The sequence below is a fragment of the Rana temporaria genome, chromosome 3 (genome assembly GCF_905171775.1).
Source record: "Rana temporaria chromosome 3, aRanTem1.1, whole genome shotgun sequence".
In the NCBI taxonomy this organism is placed as follows: domain Eukaryota; kingdom Metazoa; phylum Chordata; class Amphibia; order Anura; family Ranidae; genus Rana; species Rana temporaria.
Genome location: NC_053491.1, coordinates 406739187 through 406762121, shown reverse-complemented (window position 1 = coordinate 406762121; position 22935 = coordinate 406739187). Strand labels below are relative to the sequence as shown.

General features: G+C 45.5%; 1 protein-coding gene across 5 annotated transcripts in view; it reads left to right on the top strand.

The window, feature by feature from the left end:
• KANSL3 (KAT8 regulatory NSL complex subunit 3) overlaps positions 1–22935 on the top strand; it is an 89475-nt gene that overhangs the window by 31310 nt on the left and 35230 nt on the right. For all 5 annotated transcript variants that reach the window (XM_040345943.1, XM_040345939.1, XM_040345941.1 and 2 more), the window contains 2 exons: positions 4002–4159; positions 20696–20759. In XM_040345943.1, coding sequence (XP_040201877.1) covers positions 4002–4159; positions 20696–20759 — 222 coding nt within the window. The remainder of the gene's footprint in view (positions 1–4001; positions 4160–20695; positions 20760–22935) is intronic.

Here is a 22935-nt window from a genome sequence, read left to right as displayed (position 1 = left end):
TTCCTTTGGGCGGAGGCCCAGATCCCATGCATATCGGCAGTGTTTATTCCCGGAATAGAAAATTGGCAGGCAGATTATCTCAGCCGCAGACAATTATTTCCAGGGGAATGGTCTCTCCACCCGGAGGTCTTTCAGGACATCTGCCGGAGGTGGGGTACGCCGGATGTGGACCTCATGGCATCGAGGTTAAACACAAAACTCCACGGGGAAGGAATCAGGAAGTCGCCATAGGAAATTAACCAGAGCGGTCTTAGGGTCCAGAACCGTGAGGCAATGAACTACTATTTATGCCTGTTTTTTACCATTTGTGGTACGCATAGATATAGAAGGGGATATCTGTTTGGGGGATTTTTTCAATAAAATTATCAAAACGTTATTGCACTATATGGGCTTTTTTCCCCCTCATGTTTGCTGAATATTGCTGATATGGTGAAAGTCTGACGGATACTTAGGAGGTGGATTACATGCTGTTTTATTTCTACCATCTGGTAAGTGCATCCCCTGAAGGGGACTTCTTATCCCCCCACGTGGTGAACAGCAGTGGTGATTGGCGCACTTCTATCTTACCTCAACACTGACTAGGATTACAGCAAGCGTAGAGTTTGCAGCGCTGCTGCAGGACTGTGTTGGACTCTGTGGGAGTCCTTTATTACATTTTCTGCTATATTATTTTAAACACAAAACTACCCAGGTTTGTGTCCCGGACAAGGGATCCGTGGGCCTGCAGAACGGACGCTCTAGTGTGCCCATGGCACCAGTTTTCTCTGTTGTACGTCTTCCCGCCGTTACAGCTATTACCCCGACTACTTCGTCGGATCAGATTGCAGGGCAGGCCCATAATCCTGATAGCTCCGGCTTGGCCCCGAAGGTCATGGTACTCACTGATTGTCAAAATGTCAGTCGGAGATCCCTGGCCTCTACTGCTCCGCCCAGACCTACTCTCCCAAGGCCCGATCTTCCATCCTGTCTTACGGTCGCTAATTTTGACGGCTTGACGACTGAATCCTATATCCTAATGAAAAGAGGGCTCTCGAATCAGGTGCTCTACTTTAATCAATGCCAGAAAACCAGTTTCGAGGCAAATATATTACAGAGTATGGAAGGCCTATGTCACTTGGTGTGAGGCCAGGGGGTGGCATCCCCGTAAATTTGTCATTGGTAGAATCCTGGATTTCTTACAATAGGGGGTTGACATGAAATTGTCTGTCGGCACCATTAAGGGCCAGGTGTCGGCTTTATCGGTTCTATTCCAGAGACCATTAGCCACTCACTCTCTGGTCAGATCTTTTTTACAGGGAGCCCTGCGGATTAATTCCCCGGTCAGACTCCCGTTGTGTCCCTGGGACCTGAATTTGGTCCTGTCGGCCCTACAGAAGCAGCCCTTTGAACCCTTGGGCCAGATTCCCTTGATCTTGCTATCTAGGAAATTGGTGTTTTTGGCTGCCATGGCTTCAGTCAGAAGGGTTTCAGAGTTGGCAGCTCTTTCTTGTAGGGAACCGTACTTAGTTTTTTATAAGGACGGGGTAATTTTACGGCCTCTATCTACCTTTTTGCCTAAGGTGGTCTTGAGTTTTCATTTGAACCAGGATTTGGTTCTCCCGTCTTTCTTCCCTAACCCAAGTTCTTCTAAGGAGAAGTTGTTGCATTCTTTGGATATAGTAAGGGCTATTAGAATCTATCTGAAGGCCACTGCCCAGATTAGGAAGACGGACATTTTGTTCATTCTGCCAGATGGGCCCAAAAAGGGTCAGGTGGCATCTAAGGCCACCATAGCCAGGTGGATTCGGCAGGCAATCGCTCAAGCTTATGGCCTGAGGGGTAAAGACCCTCCAACGTCAATCAAGGCTCATTCCACTAGAGCCGTGGGGGCTTCTTGGGCAGTTCAGCACCAGGTCTCCATGGCCCAAGTCTGTAGGGCGGCAACCTGGTCATCGGTCCATGCGTTTACAAAGTTTTATCAGTTGGACGTTGGGAGGCGCGCGGACCTGGCCTTTGGGCAGGCTGTCCTGCAGGCCGCCCTTTAAGATCCTAGCGTCCGGTGGCACCTGTTGGCCCTTCTTTAAGTTCTCCCTCCCCTCATTGGCATTGCTTTTGGACATCCCACATAGTAATTACTATGCCGCTCTGTGTCCCGTGATGTACGATAAAGAAAAGGGGATTTTTATAAACCGCTTACCTGTAAAATTATTTTCTTGGAGTACATCACGGGACACAGAGCACCCGCCCCTCTTGGGGAATCTTGGGATTGATATTGCTTGCTACAAAACTGAGGTACTCCCGGTAGGGGAGGGGGTTATATAGGGAGGGACTTCCTGTCTGAAGAGTGCCAGTGTCCATCACCTGAAGGTAGGCTCTATAACCCACATAGTAATGACTATGCCGCTCTGTGTCCCGTGATGTACTCCAAGAAAAGGATTTTACAGGTAAGCTGTTTATAAAAATACCCTTTTTTCCAGTGGAGGAAGTCGGCAGCAGCGGCCGCCGATTGGCTGTTACCGGCCCCTGCTGCATTCTGGGGTTTGTAGGCACAGCTTTTCAGGGCCAGGGACGAATTGAGCTTTCTTTGGCTAGGCTAGGAGATGGAACAGAGCGGGGAGCGCTCCGCTGGTGGGCATTGATGAGGTGGCAGTGAATGACATTAGGCTGTACTGGTGGGCACTGATGAGCTGGAACTGATGTGATGCACTGGTTGGCACTGATGTGAGGCACTGATGTGATACCCTGGTTGGCACTGATGTGATGCACTGGTGGGCACTGATGAGATGCACCGATGGGACACCAATAATGTGGCATTGATGGACACTGATAGGCTGCACTGGTGGGCACTGATGAGGTGGCACTGACAGGCTGAACTGGTGGGCACTAATAAGGGTGGCACTGATGGACACTGATAGGCTCCACTGGTGGGTACTGATGAGGTTGCACTGGTGGGCACTAATTGATACTGATAGGCTGCACCAGTGGGCACTGATGTGGTACTGACGGGCTGCACTGATGGACACTGACAGGCTGAACTGGTAGGCACTAATGGGCTGCACCCCACCTCTCCACCCTAAACAATAATCTCCTACCTACCTCTCCACCCTAGGTTTTCTGAGATGAAGGAAAAAATAAAAAAAATCGGCCTAAAACATCAGCCGCAAAAATCGGCAACATATATCGGCCGTCCGCCGCCTCCCAATTTCTAAATATCGGCATCGGCCAGAGAAAAACCCATATTGGTCAACCTCTAGACTGAACCGCGTTCAGCCTAACTTGTTTTAGTTCTGGGAATGAGATGATGTACGGCTGCTGGAACACAGCACTGTATACTTTATGTAGCTAAATCTACGTGCATTTCATACAGCACTCCCAGCGGGCACATCTGTTAGCTTGTTTGTGCCAACTTGACCCAAATTAGCTATTTAAAGTCATAGTAAGCCTGCAGTTCTGCTTAAAGTATGCTTATTTCTATTATATTGTAAAGACAAACAAGTGTGGCAAGATTTGTCAAAGTCCCATTCATTTTCAATAGCTCCTAAATGCGGATGCAGTTCTGCCACGATTGTCGCACAATTAATTGTGCCGCAGGAGCTTCTTTTTGGGGTGACGAGCTTTGGGCAATGCGGTTTGCTGTTTGGACTTTAACCACCTCAATACAGGTTCTCAGTGGAGGCTCATGTGATCAGGAGGGCCAATCGCAGAGCCCTCCTGCCGATCCGAGATGCGATGTGTCCGGGTGACATGAGCACATTGAGATCGCGCGGCTGCACAATCCCACTTTTTTTTTAGGGATGTACAGTAACTTGTCCACTGAGAGAGAGGAGGCGCCCACCTGGCCGTTTATGTGCAGTGGCCAGGTTTGAAGTATTTAAAAAATAATGCTCTAAGGTATAATACATTTACAAGTGTGTGTGTGTGTTTTTTTATATATATATTTTATTACTGTGACTGATAGTAAAGAGTGTTTATTTTTTGCCAAAATTTAAGCTGGCTATAAAGTTAAATGCTTGCTTCTTCAGGATGTTGATGACCCTCTCATTGATATGAAGACCCCAGTACTTTTTGTGATTGGTCAGAATTCACTTCAGTGTCATCCAGAGGCAATGGAAGATTTTCGAGAGAAGCTAAGATCTGATAACAGTCTTGTTATTGTGGGAGGAGCTGATGATAATCTTCGGTAAGAATCAAGAAGACTTTTAATGCTTTGTTGCTGAGCTATTTTCATGCAGTTATTTTCAGTGATCGTATTCAATCGTATGGCAAATGTTTTCGGGAAATGTACTTTTTTACTATTGCTATATGGCACCACTCTTGCTCGACCTACCATATCTTGTGAGGAGGAAACTGAGTCAAGCTGCTCTGTGTGTGCCAACAGACACACACAGCCTTACTTAGGAGCGTGCCCGCACAAGTGCCCCCATAGCAAGCAGCCAAGTGCACCAGTGGGGGACCCCAAAAGGGGAGATTGGGATCTGCGCTGTGAAAAACCGTTGCACAAAGCAGATAAGTATATGTTTGTTTAAAAAAAAGTGCTTCAGAGGCTACTGACAAGCGATGAGGAAGCGATGTGACACCTGCTCACTGTGTTTTAACCCCATTTTTGCAGACAAATGCGCTGACAGATCTGCAGGAGACCTGCATGGCACGCTTATTCAATGCTTTACAGGCTCCCAAAACAAAAAATAATAAATTCACATTTACCTGTAAAAAAATGTGTATTTATTCTTTTATGGCAAAAGGTGAACTTATCCTTTTAAAATTAATATTTTTTACTTTCTGCTATAAAACCTATCCAATAAAAAATGTAAATCACATTTCTTCATCAGTTTGGGCCAATATGTATTCTGCTACATACTTTTGGTAAAAAAAAATCCCAATAAGCGTATATTGATTGGTTTGCACAAAAGTCATAGCAACTACAAAATAGGGTATATATTTATGGTATTTGTATTTATTTCCTTACAGGAGGATGTCCAGCAAGGTAGCCTTATCCTCTACAACCTGACTGTTCGATTTCATTCATTATTCTTTCAATTATGGAGGATCCTCCTCACATGTGGGTCTTACCTGGGATGGTCTGCATGCAAATGCAACCTGCCTGAGAACACCCACTCCTCCAACCATCTAGTCATTTTGTTATTTGCATAATGTCTCCCAAGAGCTAGCTCGCCGCTTGCATTTGGGCTGAGCGCTCCTAAGCTGATCATTGATGGATCCAAATTCTGCCAGGTCAGTAAGGACTGACAAAATTTTGATTCATCCAAGGCCGTCACCGCTTAATTGATCTAACGATTCATTTGAACAGGAACGTTGGAAATTTTTTATTTGAACAGTGGCTGCAGACAGTAATATTCTGACAGTGGAATAGTCCCCACTGTCATAATACAATAGTACAGCATGGAGGATTCCTCCATCCAACTTGTTTGTGTGTGTGTGGATGGGGGAAACCGCTGGCTGGTTAGCAAAAAAAAGACCCATCTATGAGCAGCAGCCTTATATGGAGTACTGTGGGTGCTCTGATGTTTTTACAATGCTAGGTAGTAGGTACAGCACCCTGCTGGTCCCTCCCGCCAGTCATGATCTGCTAGTATAGAGGCCCAGTGATGACGTCACTGGATCTAAAATATATATTTCTTTATCGTACATCACGGGACACAGAGCAGCATATTCATTACTATATGGGTTATATGGAGTACCTTCAGGTGATGGACACTGGCAATCTCAAAAACAGGAAGTGCCCCTCCCTATATAACCCCCTCCCATAGGAGGAGTACCTCAGTTTTTACGCCAGTGTCTTAGGAGGCTCATTCTACTAGGGCCATGGGCGCCTCCTGGGCAGCACACCACCAGATCTCTATGGCTCAAGTTTGCAAGGCGGCAACCTGGTCTTCAGTCCACACGTTTACAAAATTCTACCAGTTGGACGTAAGAAGGAATACTGATACAGCCTTTGGGCAGGCAGTGCTGCAGGCTGCAGTTTGAGACCCTCGGATTCCGGGGGCTCCCTTTTGAGTTAAATTTAAAATTATTTTTCTCAACTAAGTTGGATTTATTATGATTTGAGTATATCTCTAAATTAAATCCTTTTGTCTTGGGAAGATGTTCTCCCTCCCCTCATTGTAAGCATTGCTTTGGGACATCCCATATAGTAATGAATATGCTGCTCTGTGTCCCGTGATGTACGATAAAGAAAAAGAGATTTTTAATACAGCTTACCTGTAAAATCTTTTTCTTGGAGTACATCACGGGACACAGAGCTCCCACCCCTCTTTTGGGGACCATTTTGGGAGGCATACTGCTTGCTACAAAACTGAGGTACTCCTCCTATGGGAGGGGGTTATATAGGGAGGGGCATTTCCTGTTTTTGAGATTGCCAGTGTCCATCACCTGAAGGTACTCCATATAACCCATATAGTAATGAATATGCTGCTCTGTGTCCCGTGATGTACTCCAAGAAAAAGATTTTACAGGTAAGCTGTATTAAAAATCTCTTTATTTAAAACGGTAAGGTTTTATTTAAAAATGTGATTTGCATGTTGATGGGGGAGAGAGGAACCAGGAAATATAAGCAGATTAAACTTCAGCTTTAACTGTTTAGTAGGCTTGTGAAGAATGCCCTTCTGGTGTACTCCCTGTTTGGTTTTACCCAGACAAATGTTCTTCGTCATCCTGATAAGTCTCCTGTCTGTTGCTCAAGCAGGATTATTACTGAGATTTTTTTACTTTGGCAAGGTGGATGTCTGCCCTAGTGTTTTTTTTTTTTTTTTTAGACGTTTGGCCAGCTTCTATTGGACATCCCCGCGTCTCCCTGTCAGAACACAATAGCTCAGCTGGGGAGATTGCTGTACTTGAATGGAAAAAAAACTATAGTGTGTACCAGGCTTTAGGCTGTTAGTACTTCCCTGTTGGAAGGTTGTTTGTGCTATCCATCTCCTTTCTTTTTGATCAAATTTCAACAATCTACCCTTCATGGAAAATGTATTAAAGCGGAGTTCCACCCAGAAAAAAATGTTTGCATATTCACAGACCTTAAACCACTTCGCACCCAGAGGACGTCATATCGTCCAGGGCTTTTTGGGGCTATGTCTGAATGATGCCTCCAGCTACAGGCATCATTCAGATATCAGTATTTTCAGCCGGCGATTCCCTACACCAGGGGTATGCAATTAGCGGACCTCCAGATGTTGCAAAACTACAATTCCCATCATGCCTCTCCCTCTGGGTGTCATGCTTGTGGCTGTAAGAGTCTTGCTAGGCCTCATGGGACTTGTAGTTCTGCAACAGCTGGAGGTCCGCTAATTGCATATCCCTGCCCTACACCATAAGAACAATCGTAGCGGCTTCTTCTTCGTCTTCTTCGTCTTCTTCTTCGTCCTTCTTCTTCTTCATCCTTCTTCGTTCTTCTTCTTCGTTCTTCTTCTTCGTTCTTCTTCTCCTCCTTCTCCTTCTTCTCCTTCTCCTTCTCCTTCTCCTTCTCCTTCTCCTTCTCCTTCTTCTTCTTCTTCTTCTTCTTCTTCTTCTTCTTCTTCTTCTTCTTCTTCTTCTTCTTCTTCTTCTTCTTCTTCTTCTTCTTCTTCTTCTTCTTCTTCTTCTCCTCATCCTCATCCTCGTCCATATAATTTATTGTTTCACAAGCTGGTTGAACAAAAAAAAAAGAATCAGGGCCTGTCGAATTTTCACTGCCACCAACCACCAATGCAGTAAATGGAAGTTAAATTTAACCACCCCTTCCCACACTTGATCAGGTGATCATGGCAGTAACATTTCACTTCCTCATTGTTGCGGTCAAGGAGAGCAGCCAATTCTCTGGCTGTACCATTGCCAGCTCCATTGTGCATGCTCTCTGCCAGTGGAAGCTGTTCACTTCGCATCAGACATGGGGGCAGCTCCAGCACAGCATTTACCCCATCGCCTCCTCTCCCCACTGCGTCATAACTGTGACATCTTCTTTTCCCTGCCCTACGTGACACATATTACACAAGCTTGTTCTGGGCCGTGTTTTACATTGTGATTGGCAGAAACTCCTCCAGAGAGCCTTGCTGCCAGTGTTTATCGCATTATATATACATATATGACCACCCATCGCTCTCTTCCTCCAATGTATGTACTAGGGAGGGAGGGAGGGGCCAAGATCTCCCTCTGGCATTTGCCGGGCAGTCACAAGACTTCACTCTGTAGTGCAAACATCAGAGGAAGAGCGTGGCGGGCGGTCACCCTGACCCTGATCGCGAGAAGGAATAAGGTATTAAAACGGAGGTTCCGCCCCAAATTTTTTTTTAAAAGCCAGCAGCTACAAATACTGCAGCTGCTGACTTTTAAAATATGGACACTTACCTGTCCAACAATGTCGGCGGCCGAGCAATTGCTCATCCCTCGGCTGCCATCCTTGGTGAGGGAATCGGGAAGTGAAGCGTTGCGGCTTCACTGCCCGGTTCCCTACTGCACATGCATGAGTAGTGTGTTTCCCAGAAGACAGCGGGGGATGCGGGTAGGGGTGTGACTGCTGCAGGAGTCTATGCCCGGAAGTGGGTGCAAATACCTGTCTTAGACCCCCCTCCCCCTGAAAGGTGCCAAATGTGACACTGGAGGGGGGTGTTCCAAAAAGCATCCATCTTTGGGTGGAACTCCGCTTTAAGAAGGTTCGTTTTACAAAACGGCATACAGTGTACAGTGGGGATCGAAAGTTTGGGCACCCCAGGTAAAAATTTGCATTAAAGCGGAGTTCCGGCCACAATTTCACTTTTTAAATATAAATACCCCTGTAATACACAAGCTTAATGTATTCTAGTATAGTTAGTCTGTAAACTAAGGTCCGTTTTGTTAGGTTGTTACAGCATTTAGACACTTTAAAAAATAGAAATTGACTGGGGCCATCTTAAGTGTGGGCATCATGAAGCCATACTGTATGACTTCCTGGATTTCAGCCACAAGCAATGTAATAGTTTTCAGATCAGGTTTCAGCACCTGTGCTGTCCAAGTCACATGATTTTTCGAGACTGGGGAGTGCACAGACTCCTGGAAAGTTACACCCACTACATTCCCAGGAGTCTGTGCGGTGTAGGTTAGGAAGCTTAAGCACCTAGGTGCAGGAAGTGGGAAGATTACCTATTCTGCCTAGCAACAACACTTTGAAGGCATCTAAAAAAAAATGTTTTTTTCTTAAAGGACTAATGACATTTTTTTTAAACTACTGATGTAATGTTATATTTATGGGTGGAACTCCACTTTAATGTGCATAACGAAGCCAAGGAAAGAAGGATAAATCTCCAAAAGGCATCAAATTACATTCTTATAATATGTCAAAAAAAGTTAGATTTTATTTTCATCATTTACACTTTCAAATTTACAGAAAACAAAAAAATGGTGTCTGCAAAAGTTTGGGCAACCTGCAGAATTTATAGCATGCACTGCCCGCTTTGCAAAGCTGAGACCTGCCAGTGTCATGGATTGTTCTCAATCATCGTCTGGGAAGACCAGGTGATGTCAATCTCAAAGGTTTTAAATGCCCAGACTCATCTGACCTTGCCCCAACAATCGGCACCATGGGTTCTTCTAAGCAGTTGTCTAGAAAACTGAAACTGAAAATAGTTGACGCTCACAAAGCTGGAGAAGGCTATAAGAAGATAGCAAAGCGTTTTGAGAAGTCAATATCCTCTGTTAGGAATGTAATTAAGAAATGGCAGTCATCAGGAACAGTGGAAGTTAAAGCAAGATCTGGAAGATCAAGAAAAATATCAGACAGAAAACAGCTCGCAGGATTGTGAGAAAAGCAATTCAAAACCCACATTTGACTGCACGATCCCTCCAGAAAGATCTGGCAGACACTGGAGTTGTGGTCCACTATAAAGAGATACTTGTACAAATATGGTCTTCATGGAAGAGTCAGAAGAAAACCTCTTCTACGTCCTCACCACAAAAATCAGCGGTTGAACTTTGCAAATGAACATATAGACAAGCCTGATGCATTTTGGAAACAAGTTCTGTGGACCGATGAGGTTAAAATATAACTTTTTGGCCGGAATGAGCAAAGGTACGTTTGGAGAAGAAAGGGCAGAGAATTTAAATTAATGAAAAGAACCTCTGTCCAACTGTTAAGCATGGGGGTGGATCAATCATGCTTTGGGGTTGTATTGCAGCCAGTGGCACAGGGAACATTTCACGAGTAGAATGAAAAATGGATTCAATAAAATGTCAGCAAATTTTGGATGGTAACTTGATGCCATCTGTGAAAAAGCTGAAGTTAAAGAGAGGATGGCTTCTACAAATGGATAATGATCCTAAACACACCTCAAAATCCACGAGGGATTTCATCAAGAGGCGTAAACTGAAGGTTTTGCCATGGCCTTCACAATCTCCTGACCTCAACCTAATTGAAAATCTATGGATAGACCTTAAAAGAGCAATGCGTGACAGACAGCCCAGAAATCTCAATGAACTGGAAGACTTTTGTAAGGAAGAATGGGCAAAGATACCTCAAACAAGAATTGAAAGACTCTTGGCTGGCTAAAAAAATCGTTTACAAGCTGTGATACTTGCCAAATGGGCAGAACAAGATATTAACTCTGCAGGGTGCCCAAACTTTTGCAAACGCCATTTTCTTTATCGTACATCACGGGACACAGAGTCTTTAATCATTACTGTGTGGGTTATATTCCACCTTCAGGTGCTGGACACCGGTTTAATCAATTAGAACAGTAAGTTCCCTCCCTATATAACCCCTCCCATACTGGGAGCACCTCAGTTTTTTCACCAGTGTCTTAGGTGTTGGTCACGAGTGAACATGTGCTCTGCGGAGCTTCATTGGAGGGATCCATGCTGGATTTAAATAGCCTCCATAAAATCCGGATCCGTCCAAGGTGCTTCATTGCCAAAGTGGACGGTACCCGGGCCTCGGTACGAAGAACAAGGTTTTGCCTATAATGCTTCTCTCTGAGAGCTGGACCCTGGGTTTCCGGAGCATTGGTAGATGCCAAAGACCAAATGTTTTTTCTGTTGCCAGGGTGCTATATAGGTCAAGGGGAGAGGTGACCTGCTATGGACCCCAGTCCCTGAAGGTCTGAGACAAAGCCCACGGTGAGGGGTGAAGGCTGGGCCTCTTGCTTTTTAATACCCTGCAGCGTGGAAAGGTAAGCGGAGGTACCTACGGGACTTGGTCCGACAGTAGGTTCTCCATTGGGGATTATGGGTCTCGCCTATTTTTATGCTTCTATGCATTGGTAACTTAACCACTATGTCTTCTGAGACAGGATGGCTCTGGCACCCATATACCTCCCCTAAGTGGGTCCTAGTCCTCGTCCTCTGCTGAAGGGGCTATTGGGTCTTGCCTATAATGCATGTGTGCCTGGGCAAAGAAACCACTATGTCTGGTGAGACAAGATGGCTGTAGTACCCATGGATCTCCCCTTCAGGAGGCTGGTACCCCTAAGTCCTATGCAAAGGATTGTCATGAGTGTGTCTTATCTGTTTTCCAACACTAAAGGCAGTAAAAGGCATGCCTGGTGTTTCACTTACCATGCTTTACAGCAACGGAAGCTCAAGGTTAGCTGATCTATGGTGCGGCTTACTTCTTCCGCTTCAGGCTCTGCCACGATGGGGGGGGGGTCCCTCGTAGTCCGCGTCTACGGCGCTCTTCGGGGGATCTCCCTCCCCCCACCATTCCCCTACGTGCGCGAGGGGGGGGCCCGCTTTGTAGGCGGGGGGACGATGTGGTTGCCGCTGGCGCACATGCGCCGGCTCATGGTGCAGACGCAGGGCGGCTTCGATAGGCCCAGACATCAGAGCTCTGTAAAGCCAGGGGGACACAGTAACTTGGGCACGTAAACACCTTGTGGATGTTGGATACAGATTCATCTAAGACACCTACTCAACATCTGGCTGTGCAGATTAGCAGGCATTATTTTCTAGACCAGTGTTTCTCAACTCCAGTCCTCGGGGCGCACCAACAGGTCATGTTTTCAGGATTTCCCTCAGATCAAACTGCTGTGGTAATTACTAAGGCAGTGAAACTGATAAAATCACCTGTGCACAATAATGGAAAGCCTGAAAACAAGACCTGTTGGTGCGCCCCGAGGACTGGAGTTGAGAAACACTGTTCTAGACTAAGATCAGCTGTTGATGCACCAGGGTTAAGTTCCTCGGCTTTTGGCTTAGGACTTTTTTGTCTCCCGGTAAAGGAGGGTTCAGGGGTAGGAAGGGGTATCGCCACCTGAATCTGGTGGCCCTTTATAATGCTTGCATGATACTATCCTCCCCTGTAGAGACTTAAACAGCTCACAGAATGAGCTGTCAGCCCTGTCAGGAATTGCTGCCTCCCCCAACAGTGCAGTCACTCTACATATGTTTTGTTTGCATTTATGGGTCTATAAGAGGTTAACTGCTATATTCCCAGCATCCTCACAAGCAGAAAACGGGGTGTGTCCCTTTCCCTGCTCTAATTCCTCAAACCAGGGGATTGAAAGACCTGAGGATGAAGGTTCACTGTCAGAGAACATATAACAAGTGTAAGCCTAATGAGGAGAAAACTATCCGAAGCCCACAAGCTCTGGTTGCAGCTGCAGTGTTTTTCTGAGATTCAAGCTGCATATAACTTCCCTCAGCCTAGACGGCCAGAGCCTCTGTCTCTATAAAGTCCTCATCCTGGTGTTGGCTTCAGGCTAACCGAATGCACAACTGGGGGGTGCACAGTTGCTGCTGTGCACATGGTTAACGTTGCAGGTTTGCGGAGTCGCACATCTGCAGAGCATAACTGCCTCTTTACCAGTCCGCATGTTTGCATGAAATACATGAGTTTGAAATGTTCAAAATGCATGGGGGGTAAAAACAGGTAACAAAGCATGTTTTATTGTTGATCACATAAATATACATGTTTTTTTTTTTGTTTGTATGATTTTACATGGTCACATAAGGGCGTTTAATCACAGCAAAGTGCCTAAAATCGCATAAAATGCTTAAAGTGCATAAAGATGCGGGATCTCACATGGTTACCTGTTAACACGAGTCCTCGATTATCCAAGGATATTTGGTCACACGGAGAGACTTGTTTCCACAGGAATGCCTAAAATCGCATAAAAATGCTTAAGGGCATAAGGATGTGGGATCACACATGGTTACTTGATAACCCGAGTCCTTGATTACCCAAGGATATTTGGTCACCCAGAGAGGCTTGTTTCCACAGGAATGCCTAAAATTGCATAAAGATGCTGGAGTGCATAGAGATGCGGGATCACACATGGTTATCTGATTACCCGAGTCCTGGATTACTCAGGCATGTTTGGTCACACAGAGAGCCGCAGAAATGCTAAAAATCGCATTAAAGCGGTTCTCCACCCTAAAGTGGAGTCCCGCTGATCGGAACCCTCCCCCCCTCCGGTGTCACATTTGACACCTTTCAGGGGGAGGGGGGTGCAGACACCTGTCTAAAGACAGGTATTTGCACCCACTTCCGGCCACACGCTACGGGCGAAAGACGGGTTTTTCTGACTTCCCGTCTGTCGCCCGTTGTGTGCTGGGAACACTCGGCTCCCAGCACACAGCGTGTGAGCCAATCGGCGGGCGCAGCGCGACTCGCGCATGCGCCGTAGGGAACCGGGCAGTGAAGCCGCATCGCTTCACTTCCTGGTTCCCTCAGCGTGGATGGAGGGGGGAGCAGCAGAGAGACGAGCGATCGCCCGTGCTCTGCTGCGATCAGCGCTGGACTCCAGGACAGGTAAGTGTCCTAATATTAAAAGTCAGCAGCTGCAGTATTTGTTGCTGCTGTCTTTTAATATTTTTTCCCTGTGGCACATCCGCTTTAAAATGCTTAATTGCATAAAAATGCTGGATCGCACAGGGGTGCTCGATCATACAAGAATCCTTGGTCACACAAGGGTACTTGTCCGCACAGGAGTGCTTAAGATGCATAGATGTTGGATCGCATGAAAATTGCTGAATCGCATAAGGATGCATGTTTGCCTAAATTTTGCGTTATGAGGCCTGATAATTAGGTTTCCTTAATTATACAGGATTCCTTGGCCTTACATAGGAATACGTGTCTGCAGGGGTACGTGTTGCACAATGCTGCATAACACGTTCATAGCGCATACTTGTTTTGCAAGATGCTTGTTCATAGCTCACATGCTATATGTATGCGTGTATGCAGCACACCCCTTTGTTATGTTTTTGCCAAAAACATATTTGTATGTTTCCATGATCACACGCTTCCATGAACACACGCTTCCATGAACACACGCTTCCATAGAGGCATATGGCCTTTAAAAACTTGCCACATGCACATATGGGGAGCTATTTGCAGGTGTGTTTATTTACAAGGCTGCTAGGGCCCGCCTCTAGCAAGTCTAAAGGCCCAGGGTATAGCAGTAATGGCATACGGAAACAAACTCCTGCTGACAGATCAGTCAGTAGCATGGCTGGGCCTAGGGGAGTCCAGCATGGTTAAATATCTGGAACTCCTGGGTTAGGATCCCAGTCTAGTGGGAATATGCTGGCTTCATTCAGAGACAGTTCCCTATGCTCCAGTTTTATTCAAAGCTGATATAAACATTATTTGGTCGGCCTGGAACAAGTGGATCCTAACCTAGCATTATCCAAGGAGTCTGGTCCCAGGGATATGCTGGAGTTTCAGTGGATGGTTCTTAACTGAATTATGGACAGAAGGGAAGATCCTTCATACCTGTTACCTGGGAGCAGGTTGCGAGGGCTGGCCTCTAGGGTTAGAATCCAGGCCTGGAAGAGACCACGGCTCAGGGAAGGTGATCAAGCTCCAAGGGAGCCTTATCTGTCAGCCTTCTAGAGTTACGGATGGAGCATCTGGCTTAAGGGCCTGAACGTTTAAGTAACAGGGTTGCTCTGTCTGAATACAATCTGACAATGCCTCTCTAGTGGTTTTCTTTGTTTACCAGGGAGAAGCTTGTGCCTTGCCTACTGACAATCGTCATTTCATGGAATACTGGATTGGCAGGCGATTCGCTAGAGCCATCTACAATTATGTCCGGGGGATTAACCTCTACACCCCGACTTTTTTCTGACCAAATGTCACAGAAACGGTACCCTGTACATAAGGGGTTTTGACGTCCAGGTTCAACAAGAAATTGAACAACTTTGTGTCAAGGACAAAGGATCCACCCGCATGCGGAACATATGTGTTAGTGATCCTAGGGGACCAGTCGTCGCTGGTTTATGTGTTTTCTCCCCCCAGGGCCTCAACTTTCGTGGCTTCCATGCTACATCAGAAGAACGGAAGCTGACCTAATTGCTCCGGCATAGCCCATACGACCTGACTGTGCAGGGACAGCAGAGGTGATCGTAGAGGAACCAGGGCCCCTTACGGCTTGTCCAGGCCTGCTTCGCAGGGTTACATCCTGTCTTGCATACAGGGGTATTAATGGTCTGGCTGTTATAGCCTGCATTCTTGAGGTTCGGGGCTTTCAGAATCAGCGGCAATTACCTTGATTCATACAGGAGAGCTGGCCTCCAGGACCAGATATCCTAGGATCTGGAAGGCCCAAGTTCCTGGTGTGAAACCAAGGGGTGGCATCCTTGGTAGTATGTCTTAGGAAAGATTCTTGCCTTCCTACATTGGAAAGGAGATGGAGATCGCCTTAAGTTCCATCAAGGATCCGATCTCGGCCTTGTCAATATTTTCAAAGGTCGCTTGTGTCACACTCTTGACCTGGGCCGTTATACAAGGGGTGACGTGTATAATTCCATCAGTTAGGTCGCCCTTAGGCTCGGAAGATTGGATCTAGTTGTGTCAGCTTACAAGGTCAGCACCTTGGGCTGATGCACCATATTCCCTTCATTCTTCTAAAGAGGGAATTGGTGTTCATGGTTGCGGTTGCATCTGCAAGAAAGTATTGGCAACTTTCTTTGTATAGAGCCATACTTAATTATTTTCACAAGAAGGGTGATGTTAAATCCTCACCCAACCTTATTTACTAGAAGGATCTAGTTTTCTTTTGAATCCAAGATATTCTTGCTTTCCTTTTTTTCAAGACCTTGATCCGCGGAAGGAAGGTTATTGCTTTTCTCTCAATGGAGATGAGAGCAGTTAAAGATCTATCTGAAGGTTTTCAGATATAGAAACCTAACGTTTTGTTTTGCTGCCAGAAGACCCTAGATGTGGGCAGGCAGTGTTCAGATCAGCTATTAATATGGCTACACGCTCTCTCTTTAGAGTAAGAGAGGTCAAGACCTATCTGAAGCGGCTGCTCGGATACGGAAGACTGATGTTGTTGCGCTACTAGGAGGCCCCAGCAAGGGGCAGGCAGCGTCTAAATCAACTATTGTCAAATGTTGATTCATCAGGTTATTATTCAGGTTTATGGTTAAAGAGAGGGCTTCCCTCTGTTTCTGCTGGGGTGCACCCTACCAGGATAGTAAGCACTTCATGCGGGGTGCATTACCAAGCCTTTATGACTCAGATTTGCCAGGCCGCAACTTGATCGTTTGTGCTTACGTTCACTAAATCCTATCTAGTGAACATAAGACGGCAGGAGGATGCAGCCTTTTTTGGCACAATATGCTGCAGGCAGCATTAGAGGTCCTCATGACTGATGGCAGTCTGCGTTGTTGGTGTCTCCATCCCCTCAGTAGGCATTGCTTTAGGACGTCCCACATAGTAATGATTAAAGACTCTTTGTCCCGTGATGTACGATAAAGAAAATAGGATTTTTTATTACAGCTTACCTGTAAAATCCTTTTCTTTGAGTACATCACGGGACACAGAGTTCCCACCCCTCTTGTTTGGGGATATTGGGACACTTATTGCTTTGCGACAAAAACTGAGGTGCTCCCAGTATGGGAGGGGTTATATAGGGAGGGAACTTCCTGTTCTAATTGATTAAACCAGTGTCCAGCACCTGAAGGTGGAATATAACCCACATAGTAATGATTAAAGACTCTGTGTCCCGTGATGTACGATAAAGAAAAGGATTTTACAGGTAAGCTGTAATAAAAAATCCTATTTTTTTGTTTTCTGTCATTTTGAAAGTGTAAATGATGGAAATAAAATCTAACTTTTTTTGACATATCATAAGAATGTCTAATCTGTAATTTGATGCCTTTTGGAAATTTTTCCATCTTTCCTTGGCTTCGTTATGCACATTAATACAAATTTTTACCTGGGGTGCCCAAACTTTCGATCCCCACTGTATATACTACAGGTTATCCTAGCAGAGGGGCTGGCAGTGATTGTGAGCAGTAATGTTTGCACTGCTCCTAACTTTATTTTTGCCATCTGTCCCATTGAGGAGATTTTCCTTCACTTATTGGCCCCTAGCCAGAACATGAAGTGAGGGAAAAACCCCTTGTTGTCAGAACTAGTCTCTCCGTTGGAAGATTTCCCCTCTGCTCCTGTTCTGGGGTCTTGGGTTTTAATATTACTTTCACTCTCAGTGATAATAGTAAACAGGACGAATCAAGAGTGTGAAACTCCCTAATGGGCACACAGAAGCAATGAAAACCTGACAGGTGTTTCTAAAGCCCACTCTATCCAAAACCCCCAAAAAAAAGTTTTGCCTTTAGTTATACTTCAATCAGTGGCGGCTGGTGCTCAAAATTTTTGGGGGGGCGCAAACGAAAAAAAAAAATTGCAGCCACTGTGCCATCAATTGTCACCACTGTGCCATGCCATCAAACACAGCAACTGTGCCATCAATTGTCACCACTGTGCCATGCCATCAAATGCAGTCACTGTGCCATCAATTGTCACCACTGTGCCATGCCATCAAATAGCAACTGTGCCATCAATTGTCACCACTGTGCCATGCCATCAAACACAGCAACTGTGCCATCAATTGTCACCACTGTGCCATGCCATCAAATGCATTCACTGTGCCATCAATTGTCACCACTGTGCCATGCCATCAAACAGCAACTGTGCCATCAATTGTCACCACTGTGCCATGCAACACAGCAACTGTGCCATCAATTGTCACCACTGTGTCATGCCATCAAACGCAGTCACTGTGCCATGCCATCAAACGCAGCCACTGTTCCATCAATTGTCACCACTGTGCCATGCCATCAAACGCAGCCACTGTGCCCCTCAATTGTTGCCACTGTGCCAATTGTCACCACTGTGCCCCATGATGCCACTGTGCCCATCGTCACCACTGTGCCCCATGATGCCACTGTGCCCATTGTCACTCACCACTGTGCCCCATGATGCCACTGTGCCAATTGTCACCTCTGTGCCCTTTGTCACCACTGTGCCCCATGATGCCACTGTGCCAATTGTCACCTCTGTGCCCTTTGTCACCACTGTGCCCCATGATGCTACTGTGCCCATTGTCACTCACCACTGTGCCCCATGATGCCACTGTGCCAATTGTCACCTCTGTGCCCTTTGTCACCACTGTGCCCCATGATGCCACTGTGCCAATTGTCACCTCTGTGCCCTTTGTCACCACTGTGCCCCATGATGTCACTGTGCCCCTTTCCCTGTAAAAAGCACTTACCTGAGGATTCCATGTCCTCCCTCGATGTCTTCTGCCGCTGTTGTGAAGCTTCAGCCAATCAGGTTCCTGATAACCAGAATTCGGGAACCTGATTGGCTGAAACGGCGTTTGTCTTATGCAAGGAGCGCAGATTGCTTGCGCTCCGAGTATAGACATCTGAGAGCCGGAGAAAAGCCTATCAGAGCCGCTGGCTTTGATAGGCAGTTCCCCTCAGCCAACCAGCTGCCGCTATTGGGGTAACCGGCATCCCACGTCCGGTTATATGAATAGACAAGGCAGCTGGCAACCAACCAATAACATACATTCGTGCATTTATGCACGAATGTGTGTTATTTGCGAGAGGGGGTGGCGCTGCAGCTCCCTCTATAGACGGCCGCCAGAACTGCGGTTAAAATGTAAAAATGACATTTTAGCCGAATAAAAGTTCTTAAAGGGCCCGTTTTTTTTGTGTGTGACTGCGGGAGGGGGGGGGGGCGGCGCCCGTGCGTCCCTATGGACGGGCCGCCACTGACTTCAACCATCCATGGATTGAACGAGTCAGCAGATATATCACAAGTCTCAGCAAGCCAATACGCTCAGTCACAGCAGATTGATTGCAGCAGGCAATGATTTAGCTAAAATAAATGCAGGTAAATAGCAGCAGTAAGCTAATTCTGAAGCAATTAACTAGCTATAGTAGCCATTTGCATAGTAATATATTGTACTTGAGGTAATTGTAAATTATAATTTTTTTAAATAACAAACATGTTATACTTACCTGCTCTGCAATGGTTTTGCACAGAGAAGCCCTGATTCAGTTCTTCTGGGTTCCCCCGCCAGCGCTCTTGGCCTCCACCTGCCTTCGAGTACCCCCCCTAGATGCTTTCTAGGGGGGGTTACTCTTGCGGGCTCAATCCTTCGCTGCACTATGTGCGTCTGTTGACAAACCGTGCCGCTTGGAATCAGCCCCTGCTCCCTCTTTACTGGATTGATTGACAGCAGCAAGAGCCAATGAGAAGGGGGGAGAGAGCTGCACTACTGCTCTCCAGCACAGTGCTGGACCAAGATCAGGATTAGGTAAGTATTTAGGGAGACGGGGGGAGCTGCACGTAAACGTTTTTTTACCTTGCGGAGAATGCAATAAGGTAGAAAACAACATTTAAACTTTACAACCACTTTAACAATCCATGAATTGAGTGAGTCCGCACATGTATCAATAATCTCATCAGACTGATGTGCTCAGTCCCAGCAAATTGATTGCAGCCACATATGTATAATGCATTTTAGAAGGCTAATTCAGCAAACAAGTACTACAGGGGAATAAATGCACCACAAGTCCCAGCAAGCAGGTTGTAAAACAGTTCTATATGTAGCAGCCATTTGCATAGTGCTGTGATATTCTTATTCATCTATAGATAAAGACTGAATTGGCAGCTACATATTAAAGGGAACTGTGCCGCAGATGAGGATCAGCATGGTTCTAATAGGGCCTGTGGGGCAAACAAATGCATTTTACTACTAGGCATTCGCAGAGGGCCACATGCTATGACTCCACAGTAGTGTGAGCATTCTAGGTCTTTTGACAACAGGCTTGGTTCCTGTTTCTGTTTGCCAGTGTCCAATCCTCCTTTAGACAGCACTATATATTGACATTTGGCCTCGACTGGTGTCAGCTTTGGACATTTTTCCTTTCCTTACTGCGTTGCATGCAATCCCCAGTTCCTGTTGCATACAAGTGAGTGCCCTCCCATCAGATGGACTGTTTTTGGACATGCTGATAATATATGATTTCCTGTGTTCCTCAGCTGACAATAAAGAAAAATATATTTACTGAGTACAAAAATGTTACCTCTTAAACCACTGCTGGACTTGCATTTTAGAGAGTTTAGCATGCTTTGTGAGGAAATTGTTATAGAACCACACTGTGTCAAATGTTGCAAAATAAAGATTTCATACAAGTCGTGGGAAATTTAAGTCAAAGAGATGCATATAAGAAAAAAAAAATGTAGATAATAAAATACTATAGTAGCTTGCCTAATTTTTATTATTTAGTGAGTTGTTCATGTTTTCTTTATTAAGGGTGGCCATGAAAAAACAGAAAACACTATGAACTCAAAAAACAAACAAAAAAAAAACTAGAATTGTTTGAGTTCATTTAGAAGTGCCCTTATTTTTTGAACAGAATATTGCATTGAACAAAACATTTTTTTTTAAGTTAAGTAATATCCAGTAAAAAATATTTGAAAATGACACACTTCTGTTTTAATCTATTCTTCCAGGATAAGCAAAATGAAGAAAAAAACAGAGAGTCTGACCCAAAGTATGGTAGACCGATGCATTCAGGTAAGATAAACTTAGGTTCTGTATTTGGTTTCTGTAGTACAGTGCAACCTCGGATTACAAGCATAATCCATTCCAGGAGAATACTCGTAATCCAAAGTACTTGCATATCAAAGCAAGTTTCCCCATTGGAGTCAATGGAAACAAAATAATTAGTTCGGCATTGACTTCAATGGCATGCAATACCGCATGTGGCCAGAGGTGGGGGGTGCCGGAGAGCAAACCAACTTAGGATTTTTTTAAATACAGTGCTCGTATTGTGAAACCCTCGTTAACAGCGTTACTTGCAATCTGAGGTTTCACTGTATTTGTACATTTCTGTTATGGTAAGTACCAAACAACTTGCTTAAAATGCAGGGTGATAGTGTGTAATTGTGTGTGTAAAATATTTTTAGACTGTCAGTCTTTGTGTTTTGTAGGACCCTATGGTGTATCTTATTTAAATGTTGATGCTTAAAGACTGGCCGCCGTCGACGGCGGCACAATGGCTCTCCTGCGTGAATCGCCGTAGGTATATGGTGAATCCTGCAGGCCCAGTTGCTGCACTGCGAGAGCGTGCCCGTGGGTCAGGAGGACTCAATGTCCTCAGGTGGCCCACGATTGCCTTGTACACAGGCAGAATGGGGGAAATGCCTATGTAAACAAGGCATTTCCTCGTGCTGACAGGAGACATGAAAGGAATCTACGGTTTCCAGTTGTCGGAAACATTTGCCCATTTGCTCCTAATTTCGTCTGCCCACTCCTTATCGCGGCACTGCTTTGTGACATCCCTATGGTCAAGAATCAGAAGAGCTGTATCCATCAATGAAGGTAAGAGGAAACTGGATTTTTTTATTACTCTCTCTCTGTGAGTTCATTTACAGAGCAGCCATCCCTCTATTTGAGTATTCTTTCTTTCTTGCACTGCTTTGTGACTAATTGGCTTGCCTATTGCAGAGCAGGGGATTATACCAGCTAGGACTGCCCACAGGCGCCTGTGTTTTTTCTGCCTAGTGTCCTACACCTGCAGGTGGCACTATAAAACCCTGTGGTCAAGAATCAGAAAAGCTGGGTCTGTCAACAAAATCAGAGAAAGGAATTTTAATTTATGTAACAATTTTACTGAATGTTTGTAGATATGCATTATAGATGTAATTTTTTTAGATTCAGAATTAGTCTTAGGCCCCGTACAGACGACCGAACATGTCTGCTGAAACTGGTCCGCGAACCAGTTTCAGCAGACATGTTTGGTCGTCTGTACAGCCGAGCGGACAGGTTTCCAGTGGACATTTGTCCACCCGACCGTTTTCGAGCGTACAAATGTTTCTTAGCATGCTAAGAAACATGTCCGCTGGAATCCTGTCCGTCGGACATGTTCGGTCGTCTGTACAGACTTACCGTACATGTCCGAGCGGCCACCATCCCTCGCATGCGTCGAATCACTTCGACGCATGCGTGGAAGCATTGAACTTCCAGGGCCGCGCACGTCGCCGCGTCATTGTCGCGGCGACGGCGCGGCCTCGTCACAGCGGATTTCTGTATGATGGTGTGTACAGCCATCATACAGAAATCTCTGGGCGGACATGTCCGCTGAAAACGGTCCGGCGGACCGTTTTCATCGGACATGTTTGCCCGTGTGTACGAGGCCTTAAATTGATCTTCAATCGTATTTTGGAGCCATGTTGAGCTGATACTAACTTTTCAGTGAATTATGCTGGCCCTTTAAAATATAACACTTGTACAACACAATTAAATATTTGAAAGGGTAGACTGCAATATTAGGGTTTAACATTGGCACCATTGCAGGCAAAATGTTAAATCATAAGGGTTTACACAATGGGATAGGTGCCTAACAATGGACTGCTCCTTGTAATTCTAAAAGCAGTGTTAAACAAGTAGTGTGTGTATCTTGGAAATCCCCTTCAACGCCGAGGGACCTGTGCGCTTTACTCTGTGCGATTATAATCAGTAACTAAGTTCTTGCGATTACACTGTTTGGCTAGAGGGGCAGAAGGTCTCTCTGGACGAAGTCTTCCTGTACTACAGACAATGTGTTTTTGTGCTTGTCATCTATCCAGTATAAACATTATTACTGCCAGTGAATATTTGAATATGAGCCTCTTTAACCTGTGTTGTCCTTGATTGTTAACGTGACACTAAACATTATCTTCATTCTCAAATAATTTATATTCATCTCCTA